Source organism: Miscanthus floridulus, chromosome 8, assembly GCF_019320115.1.
Source record: "Miscanthus floridulus cultivar M001 chromosome 8, ASM1932011v1, whole genome shotgun sequence".
Classification (NCBI taxonomy): Eukaryota; Viridiplantae; Streptophyta; class Magnoliopsida; order Poales; family Poaceae; genus Miscanthus; species Miscanthus floridulus.
Genome location: NC_089587.1, coordinates 23,198,083 through 23,222,935, shown reverse-complemented (window position 1 = coordinate 23,222,935; position 24,853 = coordinate 23,198,083). Strand labels below are relative to the sequence as shown.

The 24,853-nt window shown below is 42.8% G+C and overlaps 2 protein-coding genes across 2 annotated transcripts; both read right to left on the bottom strand.

Moving 5' to 3' along the window:
* Nucleotides 1-119: 119 nt before the first annotated feature.
* Nucleotides 120-1,751, bottom strand: LOC136475976 (exopolygalacturonase-like). Its single transcript, XM_066473630.1, has 2 exons — nucleotides 1,163-1,751; nucleotides 120-1,042 (listed from the first exon to the last, which is right to left on the bottom strand). The coding sequence occupies exons 1-2, from the start codon at nucleotides 1,643-1,645 to the stop codon at nucleotides 296-298; spliced, it is 1,230 nt and encodes a 409-aa protein (XP_066329727.1). The 5' UTR covers nucleotides 1,646-1,751; the 3' UTR covers nucleotides 120-295.
* A 256-nt stretch (nucleotides 1,752-2,007) lies between these two features.
* Nucleotides 2,008-8,611, bottom strand: LOC136475974 (copper-transporting ATPase HMA4-like). The gene is made up of 9 exons (XM_066473628.1): nucleotides 8,171-8,611; nucleotides 7,400-7,664; nucleotides 5,180-5,925; nucleotides 4,614-5,085; nucleotides 4,365-4,532; nucleotides 3,672-3,926; nucleotides 3,386-3,508; nucleotides 2,795-3,280; nucleotides 2,008-2,704 (listed from the first exon to the last, which is right to left on the bottom strand). Exons 2-9 carry the CDS (start codon nucleotides 7,649-7,651, stop codon nucleotides 2,282-2,284), a joined length of 2,925 nt encoding a protein of 974 aa, XP_066329725.1. The 5' UTR covers nucleotides 7,652-7,664; nucleotides 8,171-8,611; the 3' UTR covers nucleotides 2,008-2,281.
* Between the last annotated feature and the right edge of the window lie 16,242 nt (nucleotides 8,612-24,853).

The following is a 24,853-nucleotide window of genomic DNA, read 5'->3' as shown; positions in this document are numbered from 1 at the left end:
AGAGTTGTGTTATTAAACTTGTACTACATTGCAATGTCCTCTGATAAGAAACTCAGAATGTTACGCGGATTGTGAAACAGAGAGCATAGCATCGAGCGTGAATGGATATATGGAACGGAATTACAGATATATAAACACTAGTAGAATAAGCAAGTTCGTAGATTGTCAGGCGCCTAATAATAATTGCATTGGTTGGTTAATTTTGTGATCCAAAAAACAAAAACAAAAACAGCGGATATGGTTGTATATATAGTGGAGACTCGAGAGTGACGATTATATATGCATGTCAATTCTTTCAGATGCAGGCGAGCTCCTTTGCCAAGCCGCTGGACTTGCCGATGGCGTTCTTGCAGACGGCCATGGTCTTGTTGCCGGACCCGTTGTACTTGATGTCCACGTTGATGAGCTGCACGCCCTGGCAGGGCAGGTTGTTGGCGCAGTTGAGCGTGATGGCCTCGGGCGTGTTGGAGGTGCCGTGGATGTTCTTGAAGACGACGTCGGTGACGGCCACCTTGGAGGCGCCGGACCTGACGCAGATGTTGTTGGGGCAGTACTTCTGATCGATGATGATGGGGTAGGAGACGTTGTCCATGGTCACGTCCTCGTACAGGAACTTGCTGGCCTTGGGCGACGACTTGGAGTCCTCGTACGACTTGATGCGCAGGCCGTTGGTGGTGCCGACGAGCGTGCACCCTTTCACCTTCAAGTCCTCCACGTCCTTCTCATCCTTGTACCGCCCCAGGCTGCCGACGCTGATGCCGTGGCCGGGGCCGCACTTGACGCCCTCGATCCGGATCATCTTGCTGCCGGGGCCGACGGAGATGCAGTCGTCGCCGACGCCGATGGTGCTGCTGCTGATGGTCACGTTGCTGGAGTCGCCGATGTGGATGCCGTCCGTGTTGGGGCTGTTGCCGGGGGCCGTCACCGTCACCTTGTCGATCAGCACGTTCTTGCTCGCGAAGATGTTCAGGTGGAAGAACTTGCTGTTCGCCAGCGTGATGCCGCGGATCTGGGCGTTCGTCACAAAGTCCAGCACCAAGCTCTGTCCATTTGCATGCATGGCATTTCAATCAATCAGTACTAGCTGTATCATTTTCGAGAGAGAGAGAGAGAGAGAGAGAGCAGGCGGAGAGACAGATCGAGGGAAAGAAAACACACATACATTGGGGAGGATCTTGCAGTTGTAGGAATGCTGGCAGTCGTTCTTGTTCCACACCAGGGCGCCCTGCCCGTCGATGGTGCCGTGGCCGTTGATGGACAGGTTCTCGACGTTCTCGATCTCGATCCAGTTCTTCTTGTACGCGTTGAGGTCGCCTGTGCCGAGCAGGTTGCCGTCCAGGCGGATGATGATGGAGGACTTGCAGGGGCCCGACAGCTCCAGCCCGCCGGTCAGGTAGTTGCCCGGCGGGATGACGATCTTCTGCACCCCCGTCGCGTCGCACGCGTTCTTCCACGCCTTGAGGAGCATCGGGGTGCTGTCCGACTTGCCGTCGCCCTTGGCGCCCAGCTGCGCGATGTCCAGCGGGCCCGCGGGCACCGACGGCGCGCCTCCCTGCGCGCGCGCGGCGGGCGACACCGCGGCCATCACCAGCAGCGCGGCCACGGCCGCCGCCTTCATCGTCACGACATTGCTGATGAACGCCATATCTCGTGTTGGAGGGGATGCAGGCTGCGTGCCGGTGCCGTGACAGCGGCGGTGCGCTCGAGCACATATATACGGCGACGGCGAGGGGGTGGCGTGCTATGTTCGGGACGATGGCCATGCGTGCATGGCGCGGCCGGCGAGACGTTGGTGTCCCCTGCTTTCTTTAGGGGTCCCATCAGCTGGTTGCCCGTTGAACTCTCTCCGATTCGAGCGACACACCGTGCGGCAGCTTAACGATCACCAGCCTGCTCTACTGGTTCTGGTCTGGTCTGTTCCAGCATGTGAATTGTCCGAGCCAATGAAGTCCCATTCGTGCCTTATTAAAGTATGATGATACCGTGGATTAAGAATAGCCTCATGGATGCATACCAACAATGAAACACTACCCATCATTTAACCTTGTCTTGAATTATTGCACAATCAATTGGTGAACTGTTCCAAAACGTGAAAAAAAAGAACACAACTACCTGCTGTACACGAATCAATCTGGTGAGCCGCCGCAGCTGCAGACAAAGCGTTTGCAATAAGCAATGCATCTTTGGTCACCCGGTATGCCAGTGTTTGGGTCGGTAAGCATCAGTGACGCCAGCAAGCTCTTGTTAGTACATCGGGATCGAGGGATCAGTCCTCACACTTTCACACCAAACCCGAGCCGTCGCCGGGCCTGGGGGCGTCTTCGACGTGTAGCGGTTTCTTGTAGAGCTGGAGGAGCAGGGAGGAGCAGACGACGCTCACCGACGAGGCAGCCATGCATGCCCCGGCGAGCCAGGGGGGCAGCCGGATGCCCGTGAATGGGAACAGGACGCCGGCGGCGATCGGCATGCCCAGGACGTTGTAGCCCAGGGCCCACACGTAGTTCAGCCGGATCCTGGAGAGGGTCTTGCGCGAGAGATCGATGGCCGTGATCACGTCCTCAAGGCTGCTCTTCATCAGAACGATGTCAGCGGCCTCGATGGCCACGTCTGTGCCGGCACTAATCGCCATGCCCACGTCTGCCGCCGCCAATGCTGGCGAGTCGTTTATCCCGTCGCCAACCATTGCCACCGTCAACCCTTGCATCTATTTAAAACAAAAATGTAAGAAAGATTACTAATAGTCCGTGGTGCAACATCGGAATTAATCCTGACAGAAAAGGACAATAGATTGTACCTGCAAGTCTTTGGTCTTTTCAGCTTTTCCCAGTGGATCGATCTCGGCAAACACCTGGCTGATCCCGACTTCCTTTGCAATTGATTTTGCGGTAGCCCAATTATCACCTGTCACCATGATACTGGAGATGCCCATTGACTTAAGGTAAGAAATGACTTGGCCTGCCTCAGGTTTCAGAGGATCCGAAACAGCAAGAGCCCCGCAGATAATCTTATCGATAGCAACAAGTACACAGGTCCTAGCATGCTCTTCAGTTTCGGACATGTACGCCTCCACCTCAGGGCTCAATGGAACTTCAAATTCCTGCATCAGCCTTTTGTTTCCAACCAAAACCAGCCTGCCTTCAACTTGGGCACTGACACCTGCTCCTGGATGCACCTCAAAGTCCCTCGATTCCATCATGTGATCACTGTGAGATCCATATTGCTCCTTGAGCTTCTTTGTGTGCTCAACGATAGCTTTTGATAGAGGATGCTCGCTGTTTGCCTGACCAAGGTAGAAAAGCATTAGAAAGTAGAGAGAAGTTATCGGAGACTTCACTGTTCAGCATAGCATTTGTGCAGGAAAATATCTTGAAGTTAAGAAACCAACCTCAGCACCAGCAACCAGATCACAGAGTTCCACAAGCGGTATCTTTGAGAAGATCTTTGTTTGAACGACTGAAGGTTTACCAACCGTCAGCGTTCCAGTTTTATCAAATATGATAGCCTTAATCTGCAAAAGGATAGATGAAAAAAAGAGACATTAGTTCAGTATGCCAATTTGAACAGCAGAGTTCATTTGGAAAATAATGTGCTTGTGGCCCACAAGCACATTGTTTTTCAAATCAACTCCACTTGTGCCACTAAAATCTTCGGAAAAGAAATTGGTCCATTACCTTATGAGCTTTCTCAAGTGCATTTCCACCCTTAATGAGAACACCTTGAGAAGCACCTTTTCCAGTGGCAACCATAACAGCAGTTGGTGTAGCAAGTCCCAAAGCGCATGGGCATGCGACAACTAGGACAGAAATTCCAAACTGCAGAGCAAGCTCAAAACTATCCATGGCCTTTGGGATCCATTGTTGGGGTAAGAGGTGCAATTGCCCAGGTATGAACCAGCCAAGCCATGTAAGAAATGCAGCCACCACCACCTTGAAATGAGAAGGAACAATATGAGGAACAAAAGAACTTATATAAGGAGTCTCACAGCAGGCATACGTCAGAACATCTGCATGTTTGGAGCAGATGTCTTCCTATAACTAACCCATTACTCACTGCTGAGAACTGGTCAAATAAAGAGCAGGAATGAACCAGCTCATTAACTGAATAGGAAAAAAGTCCACCAGTTTACAAAATGAAATCAATGTGTTATACTTCTAGACAGTTTCGAGCTGAACTCTGACCAAGTATCCGTCACCTACTCATATTTATCATGTTCAGAACTTCAACAAGATAAATTCATTGTGGTGATCCAGTTACAAAACACTGGGCAAGAGGATGATCTGGCCATGTTCCAATTTTGAATTAGAAAAAAACAGTCCATGCATAACAGGGAAGAAATTTGCAGGAGAAAGCAACAGGCAACTTACAGTTGGAACAAAAAACCGTGAAATCTTGTCTGCTAACTTCTGCACTGGAGCTCTTGCAAGTTGAGCAGCTTCAACCAACTGAACTATTTGCGACAAAGCTGTTTCGGACCCAACATGAGTGGCCTTAACAATAATGCAACCGTTATCATTTACGGTGCCCCCAATAACCTGTTACAAAACAAATTGAATCATCAGAACAAGTAGTATAGTATTATACACAAAACCCCAAAAAAATGCAATGGATTTTACCCTGTCGCCTGGTTTCTTTGAAATAGGCCTTGCTTCCCCAGTTATCATACTTTCATTGACATGGCTTTGACCTTTGATGACAACGCCATCAACAGGAACTTTGGTGCCAGGCACAATCTTGATGACATCATTTCTCTGAAGTAACTGAGTGCTGATCTCTGTTTCTGAAATGGCATTTCCGTCCTTGTCAAAAGTAAGAAGACAAGCTGTTTCTGGTGCAAGCTCTGTCAATTTCGACAACGCATCTGATGTCTTTCCCTTTGCCATCACCTCCAGATATTTTCCCAGTAATATAAAAGATATCAGCATAGCACTAGTTTCAAAAAAGTCCTGGCCTTCAAATGAGTCTGATGTAAGTGCTTTCAGAACAATATACACAGAATACAAGTAAGCAGCATTTGTTCCCAAAGCAACCAGCACATCCATGTTTGAGTATCCTCGTTTGAGTGCATGATAGGCTCCAACGTAAAATCTGCAGGTAAAACAAATAATAGGAAATTACAAGGTGCAATGAAATCTAGGAATCGATAAACCAGTAATAGATGCTGAAGACTTCCAGGGTGTACCTCCAACCAACAATAAACTGAACTGGGGAACATAGCAACCACCGTAGTAGCATGCCTATTGTCATGTTGTTGCAGATTCTGTACTCCAACCAATCCCCAAAAGGAGAAAACATAGGAAGAGCCATGGAGAACAGGAACACAGGAACCGAAAACAGGCAGCTCCAGAGAAATTGGTTCCTGTAATTCCTAATTTCATGATTTCGCTCTGCTTCTCTTTGCTTTGGTGGTGAGTGCAATGTAGCATTAAAGCATTTAGGGGGCTGTGCAGCATTCTGAATGCACTGAATAAGTAATCTTGGACCAGTGATATCAGGATCATATGCAACTTTTATTGTCTGCTCAACTGTGTCCCATTCAACACTGTTGACCCCTTCCGCAGCTTCCAGTACAGACTGAACGAGTTTGGTGTCTTCTGGAGAATTCACACCTTCAAGCTTTAGATGCACTTTGTTCACATCGTCCCCAGAACTAATGGGATCAGCCCCAAATCCAGCATCTTCAACAGCTTCAATTATAAGATCACGGCTAGTGACATTTGGATCGTAGTGGACCTTAGCTTCCTCTAGAGCAAGACCCACTGCAGCTTTTTTAACTCCAGGTACCATTTGAAGCGCCCGTTCAACAGATTCAGAACAGCTTGTACAAGCCATTCCTTTTATCCGAAGTCTGCACACAGCAATTTCTTGTTCTTGAAGTTCATCAACCTCAAAGTTGAGGTCCTCAATAGCTTCTTTTATGGTTCTTGTCTGGGGAAATAAGAATCACAAGTTAATAACTGAGAAAATATGGAAAATAACACCTAATGTGTAATATACTGTCACTACTTCATGGTATTAATAAACTACACATGGATAGGCGGCCTGTTCGCTTGCTCGTAAACGACCATAAATTTCCAGCCGGGAACAGTATTTTTCTCTCACACCAAACCAGCCAGCAGTAAATAATCCACGATCGTTTACGGCCTCCCAAACAGGCTGAGGAAATTCCTACAGCACAAATACATAGGCAGGTAAAAATGAAAAACTCTTTATCTATATACGTCGCCAATTCATTTGTGAACCCAATTTCTAACAATCTTCCTGGCATGGAGAACACAAATACAGATATTTATTGTGGAAAAAGTCTACATCACCCTCCCCACCTTTCATACTTGGTCTACTTCACCCCCCAAACTATGAAACCATTTGTTTTACCCCCTGAACTTTCCAAAACCGTCTATTTTACCCCCTGGACGGTTTTCTGACAGCGGGATGCTACAGTAACAACGGATTTGCTACAGTAACGGTGGCTTGCTACAGTATCCGATGGTTTGAGTTTCTTCTTATTTATTTATTTTCGGTGAATCTTTGAAAAATCACAGTAAATTATAGAAAAATCATAAAATAAAAAATCTAATTTTGTTGGACTCCACATGAATAGATCTACATAGTGAATATATAATACGGTATGCTTTAGTATAAATTTTTTACTGTAGCCTTAGATTAATTGAAAAATCTAATTTTGTCTTTAATTAATTGGAATAATTCATAGCTGTAGCTTCTATGGTCCAATTATGGTAAAATTTTTATGGCACGCTAATTATTGTATGTTTGAACTATAGTAAAAATTTCGTACTCATTGAACTATGTATAACTTAGTTATAGATAAATTCTAATTAATTACAGACAAAATTGGATTTTCCAATTAATCTAAAGCTACAAAAAAAAATGTGTACTAAAGCATACCGTATTATATATTTACTGTGTAGGTCTACTCATGTAGAGTCCAATAAAATTAGATTTTTTATTTTATGATTTTTCTATGATTTACTGTGATTTTTCAAAGATTCACCGGAAATAAATAAATAAAAAGAAATTCAAAACCACCGGACACTGTAGCAAACCACCGTTGATGTAGCAAATCTGTTGTTACTGTAGCAAAACCGCTGTCAGAAAACCGCCCATGGGGTAAAATAGACGGTTTTGGAAAGTTCCGGGGGTAAAACAGACGGTTTCGTAGTTGTGGGGGTGAAATAGACCAAATATAAAAGGTGGGAGGGGTTTTTTTTTTTTTTGTTGATGTAGACTTTTTCCTATTTATTGTGAGCTTCCTACGATTTAGCATCTTGTCATCACGAGAATGGGCCACAGAACTGAAAAAAAAAATCATGCTATGCTAAAATTTCAAAAAAAAAAAAAAGGGAGCAAAGATAGCAAGGCCATGGGCTCATGATAATCTTACATCAGTTTCCTCCTGTCTGTACTGAACCACGGCCTGGCCCTGAAGTGGGGAAACCTGGATGCTCTCCACCCCTTTCAAGCCGGCCACGATGGTCTCTATCGACACAGCACAGGAAGCGCAGGAGATGCCCCGGACACTAAACATGACCTTCCTCGTCTTCCTCTCCTTCCTTGGAGACGCCCCGGCAGGAGAGGCGCTGGATGTCGCCGGCAGAAGCAGGTCCGTGAGGTGGTTCTCGCCATTCCGCTCCATGCCTGTCGCTGATCTGAAACGCCAAAGATTAACTGCATGTTAGATGTCACATGTAAGTAGCTGAACACAATCACTGTTAATTTACTACTAGTAGCTCAGTGGCACTATCTGCATTACAGGCTTACAGCACCCCAATCATTGGGCAGTGTTAAAGTCACGGTAATTCAGGAACCATACTTCACCCGCTGACGCTATCAGAGTCATCAATGACAAATATGCAGCAACACTACCAGAGACATGGAACCACGACTGACGCACACAACTGGTGATTGAACGGCGTACGACAGTGGACACCACGACAGCGAGAGTTCCCTCATTTAATTCTCAGAGAGGGAGGGAACAAAAATACAGGAACTGAAATCGCAGCTTCGTGCAGCAGAACTAACGCGAAACCCGCGCACCCATCAACCGTGGATCAATCAGCCAGAGCCAACGACTCCAACGCTGCGAGTCCACGACCGCGCGAGGCGACGGGGGAAAACAAACAAACCACAGAAGATGGGTGGCACAAACACAAACCTGTGCTGTGATCAATCAATCGAACCAGAAGCCCGCGGTCGGCGCGGCGGAAGCACACGAGCCGGCGCGTCGGTCCCCGACGACCGCGGCGAGAAGAAGCTCTCGGCCCCCCGCCTGCTGTAGCCTCCCTGCTCCCGCGGTGGCGGCGGCGCCTGCCTGCGCGGGGTGGCGGTGGGGGTTTTGAGTTGAACGAGGAGGGTGACTTGGCGGGCGTAGCAGTAGACTAGGCCGACCGACCGTCCGTCTATAAAAGAGGACGCGGAGCGGAGGGGGGAGGGGCGGCGTGAATCGGGCGGTGGTGCGGTGCGGCACAGGGTGGAGACGGCGAGGTCGCCTCGCTCTTGCGTGCGGCGGTTTGTTTGATTTTATTATTAAATTTCGTGGGGATTCGGCGTAAATTTGGATGGGAACGCGACGAGGTTTTGTCAGATTCCTTTTGAAATCCCGGACGAGTATGGTTTGATTTTGGGTTCCCTCACCCCCATTCCTTGTCCTTGGGTGCCCGCTCGCTTTCTCCGCCCGCATTTTGTCTTGGCTTTCCTCGCCGCGTTTCTAGAGTTTTCCATTCCAAACGGCCACGGCACGAAATTTGAATGAATAGACCAATTGAATTCTCAATTCGAATTGAGACGTGTGGACGAATTTAAAAACTAATAATGGTCGTAGTGGGTTTCGAGATTCAAACTTGTCGTGAACCAGGTGCTGACTTTTTGAACCATTTCGTTTTCGTGGGCGGCATAGCATTGTTTTCGGTACCACGGGCGAAACAAAACAAAGCGCTTTGTGCTTTGTGTACTGTGGAACAGCCCTAGTTCTCCAAAAGCGTACTATGTAAAAAAAAGATTTTCTGTCACATCAAACTTACGGTACATGCATAGAGTACTAAATATAGACGAAATCAAAAACTAATTATACAGTTTGCTAACTTTGCGAGACGAATCTTTTGAGCCTAATTAGTCAATGTTTAGACAATAATTCACAAATACAAACGAAATGCTATAGTGAAGAATCATGCACTATGTAAAATTTGTAGGCGCAAACTTTGCAGAACTAAACGCGCCGTAGAAGAATTGTTGTTGACCGCGACTGTGACTTTGGTGATCCCGACATGTAACAGCGCTTATTGTAAGTTTTCTGATAGAGTCTGTTGAGGACTACATCAGCCCGGACAAGTTGTGCATCTTAGTTATAAGTTATTTCGATGGGAGTTTTTTTGTTCTTTTTTTGATTTGAGGTGCATGTTCTCCTTCTGGGTGTGACGGCTTGGCCCTCCGTCCAAAAAAACATAAATTTTGCTTTTCGACAAATCAAGCAGTCTGGAAATAGATTTATTGTAAAGATCTATTATATATTCAATCTAATGATGTTTATTATAAATAATCTATATTAACTTGTTTATATATTCGATAAAATTCGAGGTTAATTAAGTCCTGACAAAGGAGATTTATATATTTTTTTTAAAAGAGAGGAAGGATTAGTTAAGATAGCCACGGTTCACGGCGTCCGGTGTTCAGGTTATGGATCTCCGAGGGCCCTATCTCTGCGGTGCGGCTGCCTGCGCCAGTGCCCAGTGGCCTGTGCGTCCGAATTTTTTACTATTTAGCTCTTTTTTTAAAAGTTTCTTTCAAATAGATCTCTGGCGAAAAGAATTCCAGAAATGAATTGTTGGCTCGGCGTCAGAGTAACTGGCGCCGAGCTCGGCGCCACGGTCACTGGCGCCAAGGTCCTGGGCACGGGAAAATGCCCTGCCAGGGGCTCGGCGCCATTCACTATGACGCCGAGGCACCTGCATTTAACCCAGCATGCACTTCTTCTCCGAGCGCTCTTCCTCTTATTTCTCCTCCGTCTTGGGTTTTTTTCTCGCCACTTCACCCTACCTCACAATCACCGGCAACTTAGAATTTTGGCTAAGTCCCTAAATTTACCGTGAGATGGATATATAAAATTTTGGGCTAAAATTTTATATATCCATCTCACGGTAAATTTATATATCCATCTCACGGTAAATTTAGGGACTTAGCCAAAATTCTAAGTTGCCGGTGATTGTGAGGTAGGGTGAAGTGGCGAGAAAAAAACCCAAGACGGAGGAGAAATAAGAGGAAGAGCGCTCGGAGAAGAAGTGCATGCGGGGTTAAATGCAGGTGCCTCGGCGCCATAGTGAATGGCGCCAAGCTCGGCGCCAGTCACTCTGGCGCCGAGCCCCTGGCAGGCCATTTTCCTGTGCCCAGGACCTCGGCGCCAGTGACCGTGGCGCCGAGCTCGGCGCCAGTTACTCTGACGCCGAGCCAAGGGTCTATTTCTAGAATTCTTTTTGTCAGAGATCTATTTGAGAGAAACTTAAAAAAAAAAAAAGAGCTAAATAGTAAAAAAATCGGCCAGTGCGTGCGTGGGCACGCACGCGCACGGGCAGCATGGCCCGCACCGGAGGCGATCCTGGCCTGCTTTCCAACAGGTCCAGCGGAAAGGAAGGCTGTTGCGCTATCATTTCGCCTGTCGCGTCAATTCTGTGTTTACTGGTACTACCTCGGTTACGAAAAGAATGTACCTACGAGTTATTTGACACGAAGAGTGGTTCATAATTAAGTTTTTAATAAATAATATTTATATTTATAGTTTTAAATTAATTATTATAAAAATATATTTTATAATTAATTTGATAGTATTTATTTAGTATTATAAATATAGATATTTTTAATCTATAATTGATCAAACTTAAGGTATCAGAGCGTTACGCTGTATTAGAATTGTATTTTTTAGATGGAGACCGTACTCCCCCTAGTAGGACTGTGCGAGGAGGGTAGTACACGGGCACTCCACCACCTAGTACTTACCAACGTGTGGACGTAATAAAGCTGGTTCATAATGGATGTGGCGTGTGGTAAACGATCGTAAATTTTTAATTGGAATAGTATTTTTCTCTCATATAAATCAGTCAGCAATATTTTTTCATGAACCAGCAACAATATGAATCAGCCAACAGAACAGGCTGATAGCAGCTTCAAAATAGATGGGTAGAAGAAACGCAGCAGCATGTGCAGTCTTGAACGGATGTGCACAGCAACTACATTTGCTCAAACCCCGCAAGGCTGCAAAACTTTCGCGCGGCAACCAACGGGGAGCTGAGACGAAGGTCCAGTTTAAATATAAATAAAAAATAAAACTAATTACACAGTTTAGACAAAATTCACGAGACGAATCTTTTAAGCCTAATTAGACTATGATTGGACACTAATTGTCAAATAACAACGAAAAGTACTACAGTGCATTTTACAAAAAAATTTGCCATCTAAACAGGCCCGAAGAACGAAGACGACTGCCGACGAGCTTCCTCCCGTCGCTCTCATCTCCGACTCTCCGACGAGTTGAGCCCCGACCCCGATGCGATGCGATCGTGGGAAAATGTGGGTTTGGTTACCAAAACTTATCATATCATGAATTTGAATTTGGTAAGTCATGGTCTTAGCTAATGATTGGTTGGCTACTAAACCTTATCAACTTCTCATATTTATCTTGCTAAATTTTTAACAATATTTTTACCTAACTTTTAGCTTGCTAAATCTTTGATATAAAAATTTTTGATAGCCAACCAATCATCAGCCTATTCATTTGGCTGTGGCTTGTCGTAAACGATCGTAAATTTTCAGTCGAAATAGTATTTTTCTCTCACATAAACCAACCAACAGTACTTCTTTACAAACTAGTAACGATACGAACCAGCCAAACGAATAGGCTGCGTGCCCCCGAAAGACGCCACTCGTTGCCACGGCCAAAAGCGGCTTGCTTCCCGACCATGTGGCACCCGCTACCGCTATGGCAGGAGCACAAGCCACGCCAAAGATGCCGAGCCTTTTTTTTCCCTTTTTCCCAAGAGAACGCATGCAGTTGGGCAGCGTTGCGTCTGTTGTTGATCCTGCTAGACCCACTGCACTTATCCGTAGCCCTAGGAATAACCGAGAATCAAAAACCGAACCAAATAATCAGAATCGAAACCGAAAGAACTGAAACCGAAAAATTTGGTTTCTTATTCGGTTTCTGGTATTGAGGAACCGAAATAACCGAAGAAAATTCAATTCCTACTCTCGGATGACCGAATTAACCGAAAGAACCGAATTACATAAATTATACTCCACTTACTTGTATTTTGTAATATTATATTTAGTTTATATGTGGTGTTTTATATTTGACCTGCTATATATTTGTGTTACTATATTGCTATTGTTTTCTTATAAATTATTATTAAAAATTAATATAGTGTTGCATAAATTTGCCTTATAACACGTATATTTATTGTTGTCTTGAGGTCTTCTCAAAAAGTTTGGTTAGTTCGGTTAGAACCGGAGCCGAACCAAAGTAACCGAAAACCTAAATGGTCGGTTCCGATAATTTTTTTTTAGAACCAATCGGTTTCTATTTTCTAAGAACCGAATTTCTTCAAAAACCGAGAAACCAAATCGAAACCGAAAGGCCAGGCTTACTTATCTGTGCATGAGTTCTTCTGCACTCATTCTACCGAATGATCCACAGGGCCATCCAAGCGATCTCCATCGACACGAGTACGACTGTACGAGGCCAACATTTACGTCTTGATGAGAAGCAAAAAGGACCAGAATTTGTCCGGTTTGATGTTCACGAAAGACCAGTATGACAAAACCAAACATTTTACCCGGACAGCTTCCTTGCACTAGCGACGCAATTCATTTATTCATCGTCAGATGCCCGGTGCATTATTTGCTTCCTCCCCTCTTTAAATTAAAGAGAAAAGGGCGGTAGGACACGGGCGACCTCAATAAAGCTCTGCTCAAAGGTGCTTTAGACCGGTGTCAACTGTCAAATCTCTAAAGTCACAAAAAAAATCACTAAAATGTGCCACATTCGTGTCTCGTGGTCACACCTGGGGTTCCAATCCAATCCTACTGACTGTATCTCTGGCTATGAAATCGGTGTTGTATTAAAATAGGAAAAAGTCTATTTCACCCCCCACCTTTCATACATGGTCTACTTCACCCCCAACTATAAAACCGTCTGTTTTACTCCCTGAACTTTCTAAAACCGTCTATTCTATCCCCTGGGCGGTTTTTGACAGCTGTCTGCTACAGTAACAGCAGGTCTGCTACAGTTACAGTATCCATTTTGAATTTCCTTTCTATTTATTTATTTTCGGTGAATCTTTGAAAAATCACAGTAAATCATAGAAAAATCATAAAATAAAAAATCTATTTTTTTTACTCCACATGAGTAGATCTACATATTGAATATATAATACGGTATGATTTAGTATAATTTTTTTACTGTAGCCTTAGATTAATTGAAAAATCTAATTTTGTCTGTAATTAATTGGAATAATTCGTAGCTGCAGCTTCTATGGTCCAATTGTGGTGAAATTTTTATGGTACGCTAATTATTGTATGCTTGAACTATAGTAAAAATTTTGTACTCATTGGACTATGTATAACTTAGTTATAGATAAATTCTAATTAATTACAGACAAAATTGGATTTTCCAATTAATCTAAAGCTACAAAAAAATTATACTAAATCATATCGTATTATATATTCACTGTGTAGATTTACTTATGTGGAGTCCAATAAAATTAGATTTTTCATTTTATGATTTTTCAAAAATTCACCGAAAATAAAGTAAAAAAAGAAAATTCAAAACAACAACACTGTAGCAAACCCGCTGTTACTGTAGCAAAGCCGCTGTCAAAAAACCGCCCAGGGGTAAAATAGACAGTTTTAGAAAGTTCAGGGGGTAAAACAGACGGTTTCATAGTTGGGGGAGTGAAGTAGACCAAGTATGAAAGGTGGGGGGTTAAGTAGACTTTTTCCTATTAAAATATGGTTGTGAAGTATGGATACGAACTCTAACCAAGCTCCTACTCGCCCTCGTCCTATTTTGGGAGCTTATAAACTCATAAAAAAACCTCTCCATCCGGACCTCTATTCAAGACCCGATGGATGAGAGACTCTTATTTTTCTCTCATCGTTTCCCCTATTCCTCATTTCTCTCTTCTCATAAAGCTAACAAGTGGGACCACTACGTATAGGGTCCGTGATAATACAGTGTAAAGTAGATAAAATTTAGAAGATCGGTTGGAGTGCACTGGGGAGTAAGGGATGCAATATGAATGAGGGATTCTCATTTGAAGAAGGGGCCGAAATTTGATGGTTTGGTTGGAGTTGCCCTTGCAAGTCTAAAGTTGAGAGAGAAACCGATTGTGAATCTGTTGAAAGAAAGACAAGATTCGGTAGCGCTAGATGCCAGATGGCCACTTATATACTCCACTTAGGTCTTACTTACATACACTTGTATTCATCTCAATCCATATGTATTAGAGTAAATTGAGGATAAACTTAGTTTAATTTCTACCCCAATTAACTCTAACACGCATGGATTGAGGTGAATATGGTTATATGAGTGCATCCAAACAAGCCCTAAGAGTGTACTCCCTCAGTCCCAAAGTAACTGTCGTTTTCGATTCTCGAGAAATAACTTTGACTAAATATATATTAAAAAATATTAATATTTATGGTACATAATTTATACCTTCAGAAAGATGCTTGAATCTAGTTTTTTAACAAATTTATTTGGGGATATAAATATTGCATGTATTTTTTATAAATCAAGTCAAACTTGCGGCACGAAAATAAAAAACGACAATTAATTTGGGACGGAGGAAGTACACCTCATCTACTTTAAAACAAATTATACAAGAACGATTTTATGTCTAATCTGGAAAACAAAAGTGGAACCGAGATCTAGGTTCTCTACATGGACTTTGCTACATGAGTAACAGAGCCAGAAGCTTTTAGGAATCTGGACGATCCTTGTTATCCAAAAATATTTAGCTAGCAAACTACAGTGTTCTCGTCATTGGATATAAAAAAAAGTTTCTTTTGAACTTCGCCGACAAGTTTGGCTACCGGGTGGTGGCTGCGCTATTGGCTGCATTAAAATAATATTATCGGAAAAAAAATCTATAAAATAAGAGTCCGGACAATGACCCGTTCTCTAAACTATGCTCGGTCCATCTAGAAACACTCAAGCACATATGCAAAGGCTACTCGATCATATACTCAAGAAGTTTGGGCAATCATCCTACCATGGGCTGACTTTGCGACATTTGCAAAACTTGGACTTATTAGGATCAATCTATAAATATTGGAGGAAAGGGAGACGCACAATCACGAAAAGGAGGGAAAGAAATTTGATGGCGTCATGGTTTATTTTTGGTGGAATAGGAATGGAATCGAAGAATTTTCCAGCAAACATCTTTACAACCTCAGCAACTAGCATTTCTAACTAAGGAATACATTAACCTATTCAAACTAGCTGCCAAGAAAAATGGTTCATAATAAGACGGGAAAGACAGTTTCTAATAGTTCAGAGGTGATCCAGGTTGTAATCGGGTCATCCTTTATTTTTGCATGGGTGCGATATCTTTGGTTGGGGCATTTGTGTCATGCCCTCACGCTTTCCCCAGCGCGCCATGTTGGTGTGTCCCTAACCTCCACCTTTATATCATGGTTTCATGTCACTCCGTTTGATGGTCTCGCAGAGGGTTATAGTAGTTCCCGGGCCAAGTAGTGCCCCTATGTGACACACACATAGCAGAGAGAGAACACTCAAGAATGTGGTGTAACCGGCGGATGGTGGCCTTAAAGGAGAAAAGGTGCTACATGCATGTCTTTTTTACTGTACAGAGTAAGGTGATAGGAAATGAGGCCCTAGTTACCCAAAATCCAAACTTTGTCACTATGCAAAAAGAAGATTCTCCGTCACATCAAACTTGCGGTATATGCATGGAGTACTAAATGTTGACGAAATCAAAAACTAATTGTACAGTTTGGTTGCACTTTGCGAGACGAACGTTTTGAGTCTAATTAGTCAACGATTGGACAATTATTACCAAATACAAACGAAATGTTACAGTGCACTACAGTGTTATAGGATTCTGGCGGCGCTAAATCGGCCAGCAACTAAACGGGGCCGAGGAATCATGCATGTATAGTTGAATGGTAGTCCTATTTTTTTGCCTTGCCAATATGGAGCATAGCTTTAGTCTAAGGCTAATAATGCCTCTATATGTCTGTACTGTGCGTGCCTTCACTACCTGCCCCCTTTCTATGTCTTTTGCACTCTCTTTTTTTTGGTGTTTCTTTATTTGCTCTCTGATAAATTTACCGGCAATTCTCTTGCTGGATTTCGAAAAAAAACGAATTTGTTGAAAAGATTCGTGGTTCAAATCCAAAAGTAGAGAACTACTCCATTACTTCTCTTTCTAAAATTAGCACAGATTTCAAAGCAACATAACCAAATAATTATTTTTTTCTTAATTTTTTTTCTGCTGGGTCTCGTATGTGCCTGGCCCATCCAAGCCCAGCCCGTGTCTAGCCGGACACATCTCCTGTGCAAGTTGCAGCAGTCAGCGGCGGAGATGATCCATCTCCAATTCTCCATCCGTCGCACTCGGACCTCGCAAGGGTTCGGTGAGCCAGACCATGCCCCTGTGTTCTGGTCTCCTGCACAGCACGAGTGCATGACAGGTGTGGGATCATCCGCAGTGCAGTGTACTCCATGGCTCTTGACGTTCGAAGCAAGGATTCAGCGGTGTCAGTTCATGTGAGTACGAGAAACCCAAAGTCAACCCAGGAAGCACGCTGTAGCTACGCTCTAGGGGCATTTTTGGCTGGTATTAAAGCCAGATGATAAACCGGACTGATTTATTGTGAGAAAAAAATACTGTAGATTGTAGCTGATAAATCGGCTGATAAGTTCAAACGATCGTGCTCTTGCGGTCCTCCGGTCAAATTAATGTAACACAGCCGGCGAGATGCCACTCCTAGTCATGCTCTGCGTTGTTGGAAAGGATCTCGGTCAGTGCAAGCTCTCGGACTCCCGAACGGTGTGATCTGCGCCCGTCTTCGTCGAAGGGGATAGGGAAGAGACGACTTTGGCTGTGGGTCGGGCTGGGCATGGGCCAGGCTTGGATGAGCTGGACCCATGCGAGACCTCGGAGATAAATAATTATTTACCTTGGTTGCTTTAAGATCCGTACTAATTTTAGAAAGAGGAGTACTATAGTAGTTCTCGTATCATGATACAAAATAAGTATCGTGAGATTAATTATAAAATATATTTTTATAATAAGTTTTATTAGAGATGTAAATATTAATACTATTTGGTATAAACTTAGTTAAATTTAATCTAGTTTGTCCGGTACGAATATCATAGTGTATTTTGTGTGGTAGGAGATAGTAAACAAAGAAGCACGTGGAGTACATATAAAACATGGAAAAAGTCTACTTAACCCCACCACTTTTTATACATGGTCTACTTCACCCCCCAACTATGGAACCGTCTGTTTTACCCCCTGAATTTTCCAAAACCGTCTATTTTACCCCCCCCCCCCGGGTGGTTTTTTGACAACGGTTTTGCTACAGTAACAACATGTTTGCTACAATTATGGTGTTTGCTACAGTAATGGTGGTTCGAATTTCCTTTTGTTTTCGGTGAAACTTTGAAAAATCACAGTAAATCATAGAAAAATCATAAAATAAAAAATCTAATTTTATTGAACTCCACATGAGTAGATCTACATAGTGAATATATAATACAGTATGCTTTAGTACAAAATTTTTACTGTAGCCTTAGATTAATTGGAAAATCTAATTTTATCTGTAATTAATTGGAATAATTCATAGTTGCAGCTTCTATGGTCCAATTGTGGTGAAATTTTTATGGTATGCTAATTATTGTATGCTTGAACTATAGTAAAAATTTTGTACTCATTGGACTATGTATAACTTAGTTATAGATAAATTCTAATTAATTACAGACAAAATTGGATTTTTTAATTAATCTAAAGCTACAAAAAAAATTGTACTAAAGCATACCGTATTATATATTCACTGTGTAGATCTACTCATGTGGAGTCCAATAAAATTAGATTTTTTATTTTATGATTTTTCTATGATTTATTATGATTTTTCAAAAATTCACCGAAAATAAATAAAAAAAAGGAAATTCAAAACCACCAACATTGTAGCAACCTAGCGTTGCTGTAGCAGACCCGCTGTTACTGTAGCAAAACCGCCGCTGAAAACCGTCCAGGGGGTAAAATAGACGGTTTTAGAAAGTTCAGGGGATAAAACAGACGGTTTCATAGTTGGGGGTGAAGTAGACTAAGTATGAAAGGTGGGGGGATTAAGTAGACTTTTTTATGTAAAACATGACTGACTCCTTCGCAAAAGCAAAGGAATATTTCAAGACTTGTATGTCCCTTTATTTATTTTTTTCTCGGGCCGTGCGACTATGCTATACCTATACTAACGTGGTCTTAGTTTTCTCTTTAAGCGCCATATGTAAAAATTATTAATGTTCCTTGGTTTTGTCATAGTACCGTAACCACCACAGTGAAAATTGTTTGAATTATGTATCGGAGCTGTTCGGCTGATGGTTTCTACGGCTGATAAGCCAGCTGATGCTGATTTATTCTACTCCATATACGTGTAGTAAGAATGTTTAGTTTTTTCTTGTTGAAATGATGAATAGTTGCTCTGCTTTATAATTCATCTGTGCCTAGTTTATAACTTAGTATTCCACAAGGTTTAAGTTTGTTGGCTAAAAATGTCTCATTCTTAAAAACTTAAAACTTGTGGGTTGCAAACGCATGATCATTTTCTAAGTTGTTGCGAGTTATGATATGGTACAAATAGAATTTGCTATAACTTTGTTCTAAAAGAATCTTGACATCCGGAGTTTTCAATTTTTAAAATGTTAAAATCAAAAGTTTCTCGATGATGGTAAAGTCCTGCCAAAGCCATATGACATTATACAAATACAAAAACTTAGTCATATGCTGCTTATTATTACATTGAGCTTTCTCAAATTGATGTGACCCTTGTTGAGATTCTCGTCATGCACCCATGATCAAGATTCACGTACACCCACAAATAAAATACTAACTCTCACGCTAAAAGTTATGCAAAAACATGCTTTTTCTACCAATTAAAAAATTCATATGACATGAGTCTCTCTCTCCAAAATATTCATGTGCCAAAAGAAAATATGGGCTATGCTAAAAAAGCATGCCAAAGAGCATGAGAAAAAAATATACATGCTAAAAAGCATGAGAAAAGAAAAAAAACTAAAAGCAATAAAGATAGCCTATATTTTCAAAACCAAAGCAAAGAGAGAGAGAGCCATGCACAAAGGAGTTTAAAATTAGTAATATTTAAAATTTCACACACTTGCACTTCTTGATCAAAGTGTATGACTTGCATCTCCTTGGATCCGGTTTTTGACTTAGCAACATTATGTGATGCAAGTATGTCTCTCTTTCATACCTATCCAAAACTCCACAAAAAGCCTTTAGAGGTAGGATGAAAAGAAGGCAAATATCAAAAGCCTTTGGTGAGAATTATACACATTGAGCGATCGAGTGAATCATCTGAGGAACTTACTTTTTATTTGCAAAACTCTCAAAACCTTCGGAAATAAAGTTGATCAAAGAACGAATGATTAGTGATTCTGTTAAAACTGTTCTATCTTAACCACCTAAGACTTGAAAAAGGAACAAGCCTCATAAGGATTAGAGTTAAAAGGGTGGATAAAATACAACTTATTTAAATCAAGAAATAATACTTGGATATAGACATGGCACTTGTGAATTCTAATCAGTATTGTAGCAACTCCTGGTCAACAAACAATGACTTAGCTATTTGCTCGGGACGAGTAAAGGTTAAGCTTGGGGGATCTTGTTGGCGGTCCTTAACGACCAAATTCGATCGCCAATTAAGATACAAAACATGAGAAACTAGCAAATTTACACACCTATGTTATTTATATTAACAAAGTTCCACATGTATTTGGAAGATCAATGTTTTGCAGGACATATACATAAATACAGTGAAAACATGGACAAAAGGCGCAACCCAACAAAGCGTAAAGCAGAACTACGCAAAGGATATGAAGGAAGACCCACCTACATGTTCAATCTGGGCACCAAACCACCGAAGAAGCAGCACAGGCCCAACCAGCAACTCGCCACGTGAAGGCGGTGGCGAGAGGGGCCGGCCCAAGTGCGGTCGTACCAGGGGTGTGCCCGCACCCCGTACTGCCTCTCAGGCCCACCTTCGACAGGCGGTGCCATTAATGCCTTAGAGGTCGGTTTGGGGAAGATTCCCCGAATATCCCCCCGAACCGACCTGTAGAGTAGTATAAGAGGAAGGGGAGAGCCCCCTCTCTCACAAAACACCACTTTTGGAGCCACTCCTCTCTCTAGCTACTCTTGTATTTTTATACTTTTAGACATTTGAAGCTAGGCAAGAATCTTCATTGGAGAGCTTGTACCTTGGAGAATTCTTGGTATGAATAAAATAAAGAGTTCTTCCATAGTCTTGTTCTCAATATATCAATACAATTATGTTTATGATTTAGAATATGGTTCTTATGTTATGAACTTAGCATATGAACTAGGGTATAGTTCTTATGTTATGAACTTAGCATATAGAACTTTATATGCTTAATTAGTCATACAACTTATATGATTAAAATTAGAGCTAAGTTGAGGTGGCGGTTCATCGTTCCTTCGGGTTTGCTCGTGTCCTATACTTTGATCCGTAGGGTCTGAGTCTCGGGGGATACGGGTAGTTTCTTTATACACGAGCGTGGTGCTTGGGTATACGGGAACTTTCGAATGTGACGGTGCTCCACGGTCGAGGGGTAGGCGGCAGGTGGTGACAGCTCTATCCGTCCCTTGTAATCCCCCACGTTCGGGTATTCGTATAGAAGTTCGTAAATGTCTCCCTAGCTTGCTGGCAAGCCAGTGCCTAGAGTGGACCCGACCACGACAACGACAACGTCTGGGGACATGGCATAGAGGGTTCGCTCGGGGCCACCGTCAACCCGACCCTCTTCGCCTCGGCCGCCGTCGAGCCAGACTGCTGCTACAATCTCGACCTCGCTACCCACCGGCTGTTTGTATCAGGAACAACTCTTCGAAACCATCAGATGGCAAGTCCCTCAATTCAGCTGATCGTGCAAGGTCTCGGACGTTAAATCGAGGAGGTGGCGTATGCGCTCCAGGATGCACGCCACCCACCAGAGGTGCTGCTGGAGGACCTTCAGCGGGTGAAGCTCCTTTTGCACAAGGCATGGGCAATGCGCATCCCATATTCTGATTTCAAGCTCCTATGATGGCTCCGATTCAAGCTCAACTGAAAGTAGTTTGTTCTTCCGTGTACGGGTAATTGAGCGGCTATGATGATGTGGGTGCAGAAACTTTTTTTTTTCACGATAGGGGAATACAGATGTGGGTGCAGAAACTAAAAGTTTGTTCTTCCGTGTGTACCGGTAATTGAGCTCTTATGATGGATGTCAATTGCATTCGGAATTTGTTGGTGGATATTGAATTTGTTGCGGTATATGTGTGGGTTGTTCTTCAATTCTATGTACCGGTAATTGACTAATTAAGATACTAGATCAGAGATATTCTGAACTGCAAGATTATTGATTATGAATAGTAGTTGTACTCAAAGAAGAAAAGTTTGTGCTTATGGGGTATGATAACACAGTAACGGACACAGTCGACTGATGGGTTTTTATTTTGTTTGGGATTTGGGAACCTTAGATAATTGGGATTTACTAAAAAATTAGAGCTTAATTAAGACAGCCTTCCAATCAACGGCCCACTCCGCTCCCTTGCTGCAATGCTGCGCCCGCTATAGCCACCAGAAATGCATGGAAATGAAGCCTCATGTTCAGTCAATTGTATATAGAAACACAGAATGGCTGAATGCAGCCTCATGCACTGCAATTTCTTTAGACCAAGATCACGGATTGTATAATGTGTTGCAATGTCTTCAGAGCGTCAGCAAACTTTACCAGATACACAATTGGAATCTGTCATGACGATGGAGGAGCATCAGCCATGGTCAGGACCATAAACAATCGCTACCCCAGCTCCAAAATACATAGTTGCATAAATAACTGTGCCGGATACTGTGATCAGCTCAAAAATACATAGTTCGCATTAAGATTGTGACAAGAGAAGTCACCAGACTTATGGATGATTACAAGTTGTCAATCACACCATGGAGTGATATTTGAGATCTACTACTGTCAGCCGAGTACCGGTGCCTCTGGGAATGTCCTCGCTGAAGGCGGATTCGACCACATTTCTCATTTTTCCTGCCAAGGGAAACATTCACATTTAGTCAATAAAAACACCGGAAATGCTCAATGTTAGTCACTCCAATAGACATTTCCATACTTTTACAGAGAATTTAAAGAACATTAATTACAGTTTGGATACATCACTACAGAACATTAATGTTAAGCATAGCAGAAACATGTCTAATCATCAACTAGTTAGTGATCAAAATGTTCAAAAAAAAGAGTAGAAAATTGCTACTGGAAGAAGAGTCTCCTTGTCGAAAAAGTCAAGAATTTTTTTTTGCTACTGTACTTCATTATGGAACAAGCGTGCTGTAATCACAAGATACAACACATGCATGCAGTCGTTTACCGACCCAGAACATATATCTCTGCTAAGGAATTCAGTGCTTGTCAAAAACTGGAAATCACAAGAGAAAGACGTGTTGCAGCTGGCTCCATGTTTGCTAATAACAAGCTTTGATGGGGAAAGCAAATAATGCCAAGGCCAGGCAGGAGGACGTTAGCAGCGGTCATGGGAAATCGCGCAACGGCGGCACAGCCGCTTAGGACTCGCCCGGCCCGCCCGCAGCGGCAGTAGGGTCGTCTGATCGGATCAACTCACCGCCTCGCCGGTCGTCCCTTGGCGACGACGGTGACGGCCCCGCCAGAACTCTGGGTATACCGACGGTGACGACGACGGCAGTAGCCACTAGCCAGTAGGGTCGTTTCAAGCAGAGATCACACACCATTCTCAAAGAGATGACGATGCATAATTTGCGGCCGCGGGCTTGATTTGCTGAATAAGTGGAGGACATTGATCCTGAAATTTTCTCTTCCATTCCGAGGCTTCAGATTGCTGCCTCACATGATTTTTCCATGGCGCCAAAATAGTTGGGCCTAACAGCCTAATTTGGCCCGTGAGATTTTCAGATTTGGGCTTTATTTGGTCTCCTTTTTAAACCTCAGCCCATCGCTGAGATGTGAGGCTGGAGAAGCCTTTATTCTGCTTGTCTGTATCGCTCTTTCTAAAGAAAAAGGCTGCATTTAACCAAACGAATCCATTTGTGTGATTTTTTTTTCTAAGCCACAATACAAAAGTTGAAGGTGACGTACATGCACTTTATTTGGAACGAGGAGTCACCGGTTTTCGAAAACCGGAACAAATAGAGAAACACGCCCCTTGTGCTCCTAGATTGTTTGGTTTTGCTGAATGATGCTGGACTTATTAGTGATATAAACTTTATAAAAAAATATATTAAAACTTGGCGTATGAAAAATTATCATAACCTTCATTTTCTAACAAAGTAACATCTATTTTCACTATCTGGAAGGGAGTAAATCTTTTTTTTCTATAACAAAATATTGACACGCACACCTACACCGTCTGCAAATGCCTTGGAGATTTGACAGGTTACAAAAACATCTTGCTGCCAACCGCCATACTCTCTTCCTTCCAAAATAAATACACGTTTTGTTTTTCGAGGAGTCAGACCTTTTAAATATGACTAAATATATATATAAATCACTAATGTTTATGATATATAATAAGGATCATTATAATCTCCCACACATAGCCACGGCAGCCCCTTGAGGTCCTCTGAGTGGAGGTCTCTCGTCAGGTCCTAGGTTTTGTACTTCATTTCGGCTTGTGGTTCACCGTAAATGCCCGTAAATCTCCAAACTTCACTCCCTGACTCAGACACTTCCATGTCAATGTGATTTTTGGACTGAGTCCTCACAACCACATCGATTGCTCTCCGCCAAAACAATGCAATCCCCCCCTCCCCCTTTCCTTCACAATCCACCGCCACTTGCCCATATTTAGGTTCTGTTTAAAAACATTCATTGTATTGGTGTCTAACTTGATTTTCGACAAAAACAGGATGTCTGCTTGCTCGGCCTTCCGACAACGAACTACCGGGGCGTTTCCCAAGCCCCGGTAGTTCCATGCCAAGAGCTTTATTGTCCTGCGGAGCTGGTACGTCAGCTCCGCTTTCTGGAAATTCTCATCATCTTGGCTCTCTCCAACCGGCACCGTCCTTGCCTTGTTCAAAGGATCTACCTCCATGGCGTCATCTCCTTCTAGCGCCCGCTTCTTCTCCACTCTTTCATTCTGCATTTCTGCTTGCCTGTATCGTTCTAAAGAAAAATGCCGCACCGCATTTAACCAAACGAATCCATTTGTGCTAGTTTTTTTTTTCCAAAGCACAATACAAAAGTTGAAGGTGACGTACACGCACTTTAATGTAACATCTATTTTCACTATCTCGATGGGAGTAACACTTTTTTTTTTCTGAAACAACATATTGACACCTACACCTACACCCTGTTTTTGCGAACGCCTGGGAGATTTGGCAGGTTACAAAAAGATCTTCTACCAACCGACATGTTTTCTTCGTCTCAAAATAAATATACATCTCGTTTTTCGAAAAATCGAACCTTTAAAATTTTGATAATATATAAAATCACTAATATTTATGATATATACTAAGTATCATTAAAATATGAAATTATTTTTATAAT

Coding starts and splice junctions, on each gene's coding strand:
- LOC136475976 (XM_066473630.1), bottom strand. CDS start 1,645: ATGGCGTTCATCAGCAATGTCGTGACGATGAAGGCGGCGGCCGTGGCC. Junction 1,043..1,162: donor ACTGCAAGATCCTCCCCAAT/GTATGTGTGTTT, acceptor GCAAATGGACAG/AGCTTGGTGCTGGACTTTGT.
- LOC136475974 (XM_066473628.1), bottom strand. CDS start 7,651: ATGGAGCGGAATGGCGAGAACCACCTCACGGACCTGCTTCTGCCGGCG. Junction 3,927..4,364: donor CACGGTTTTTTGTTCCAACT/GTAAGTTGCCTG, acceptor TCTCATTTCAAG/GTGGTGGTGGCTGCATTTCT. Junction 3,509..3,671: donor CACTTGAGAAAGCTCATAAG/GTAATGGACCAA, acceptor ATCCTTTTGCAG/ATTAAGGCTATCATATTTGA.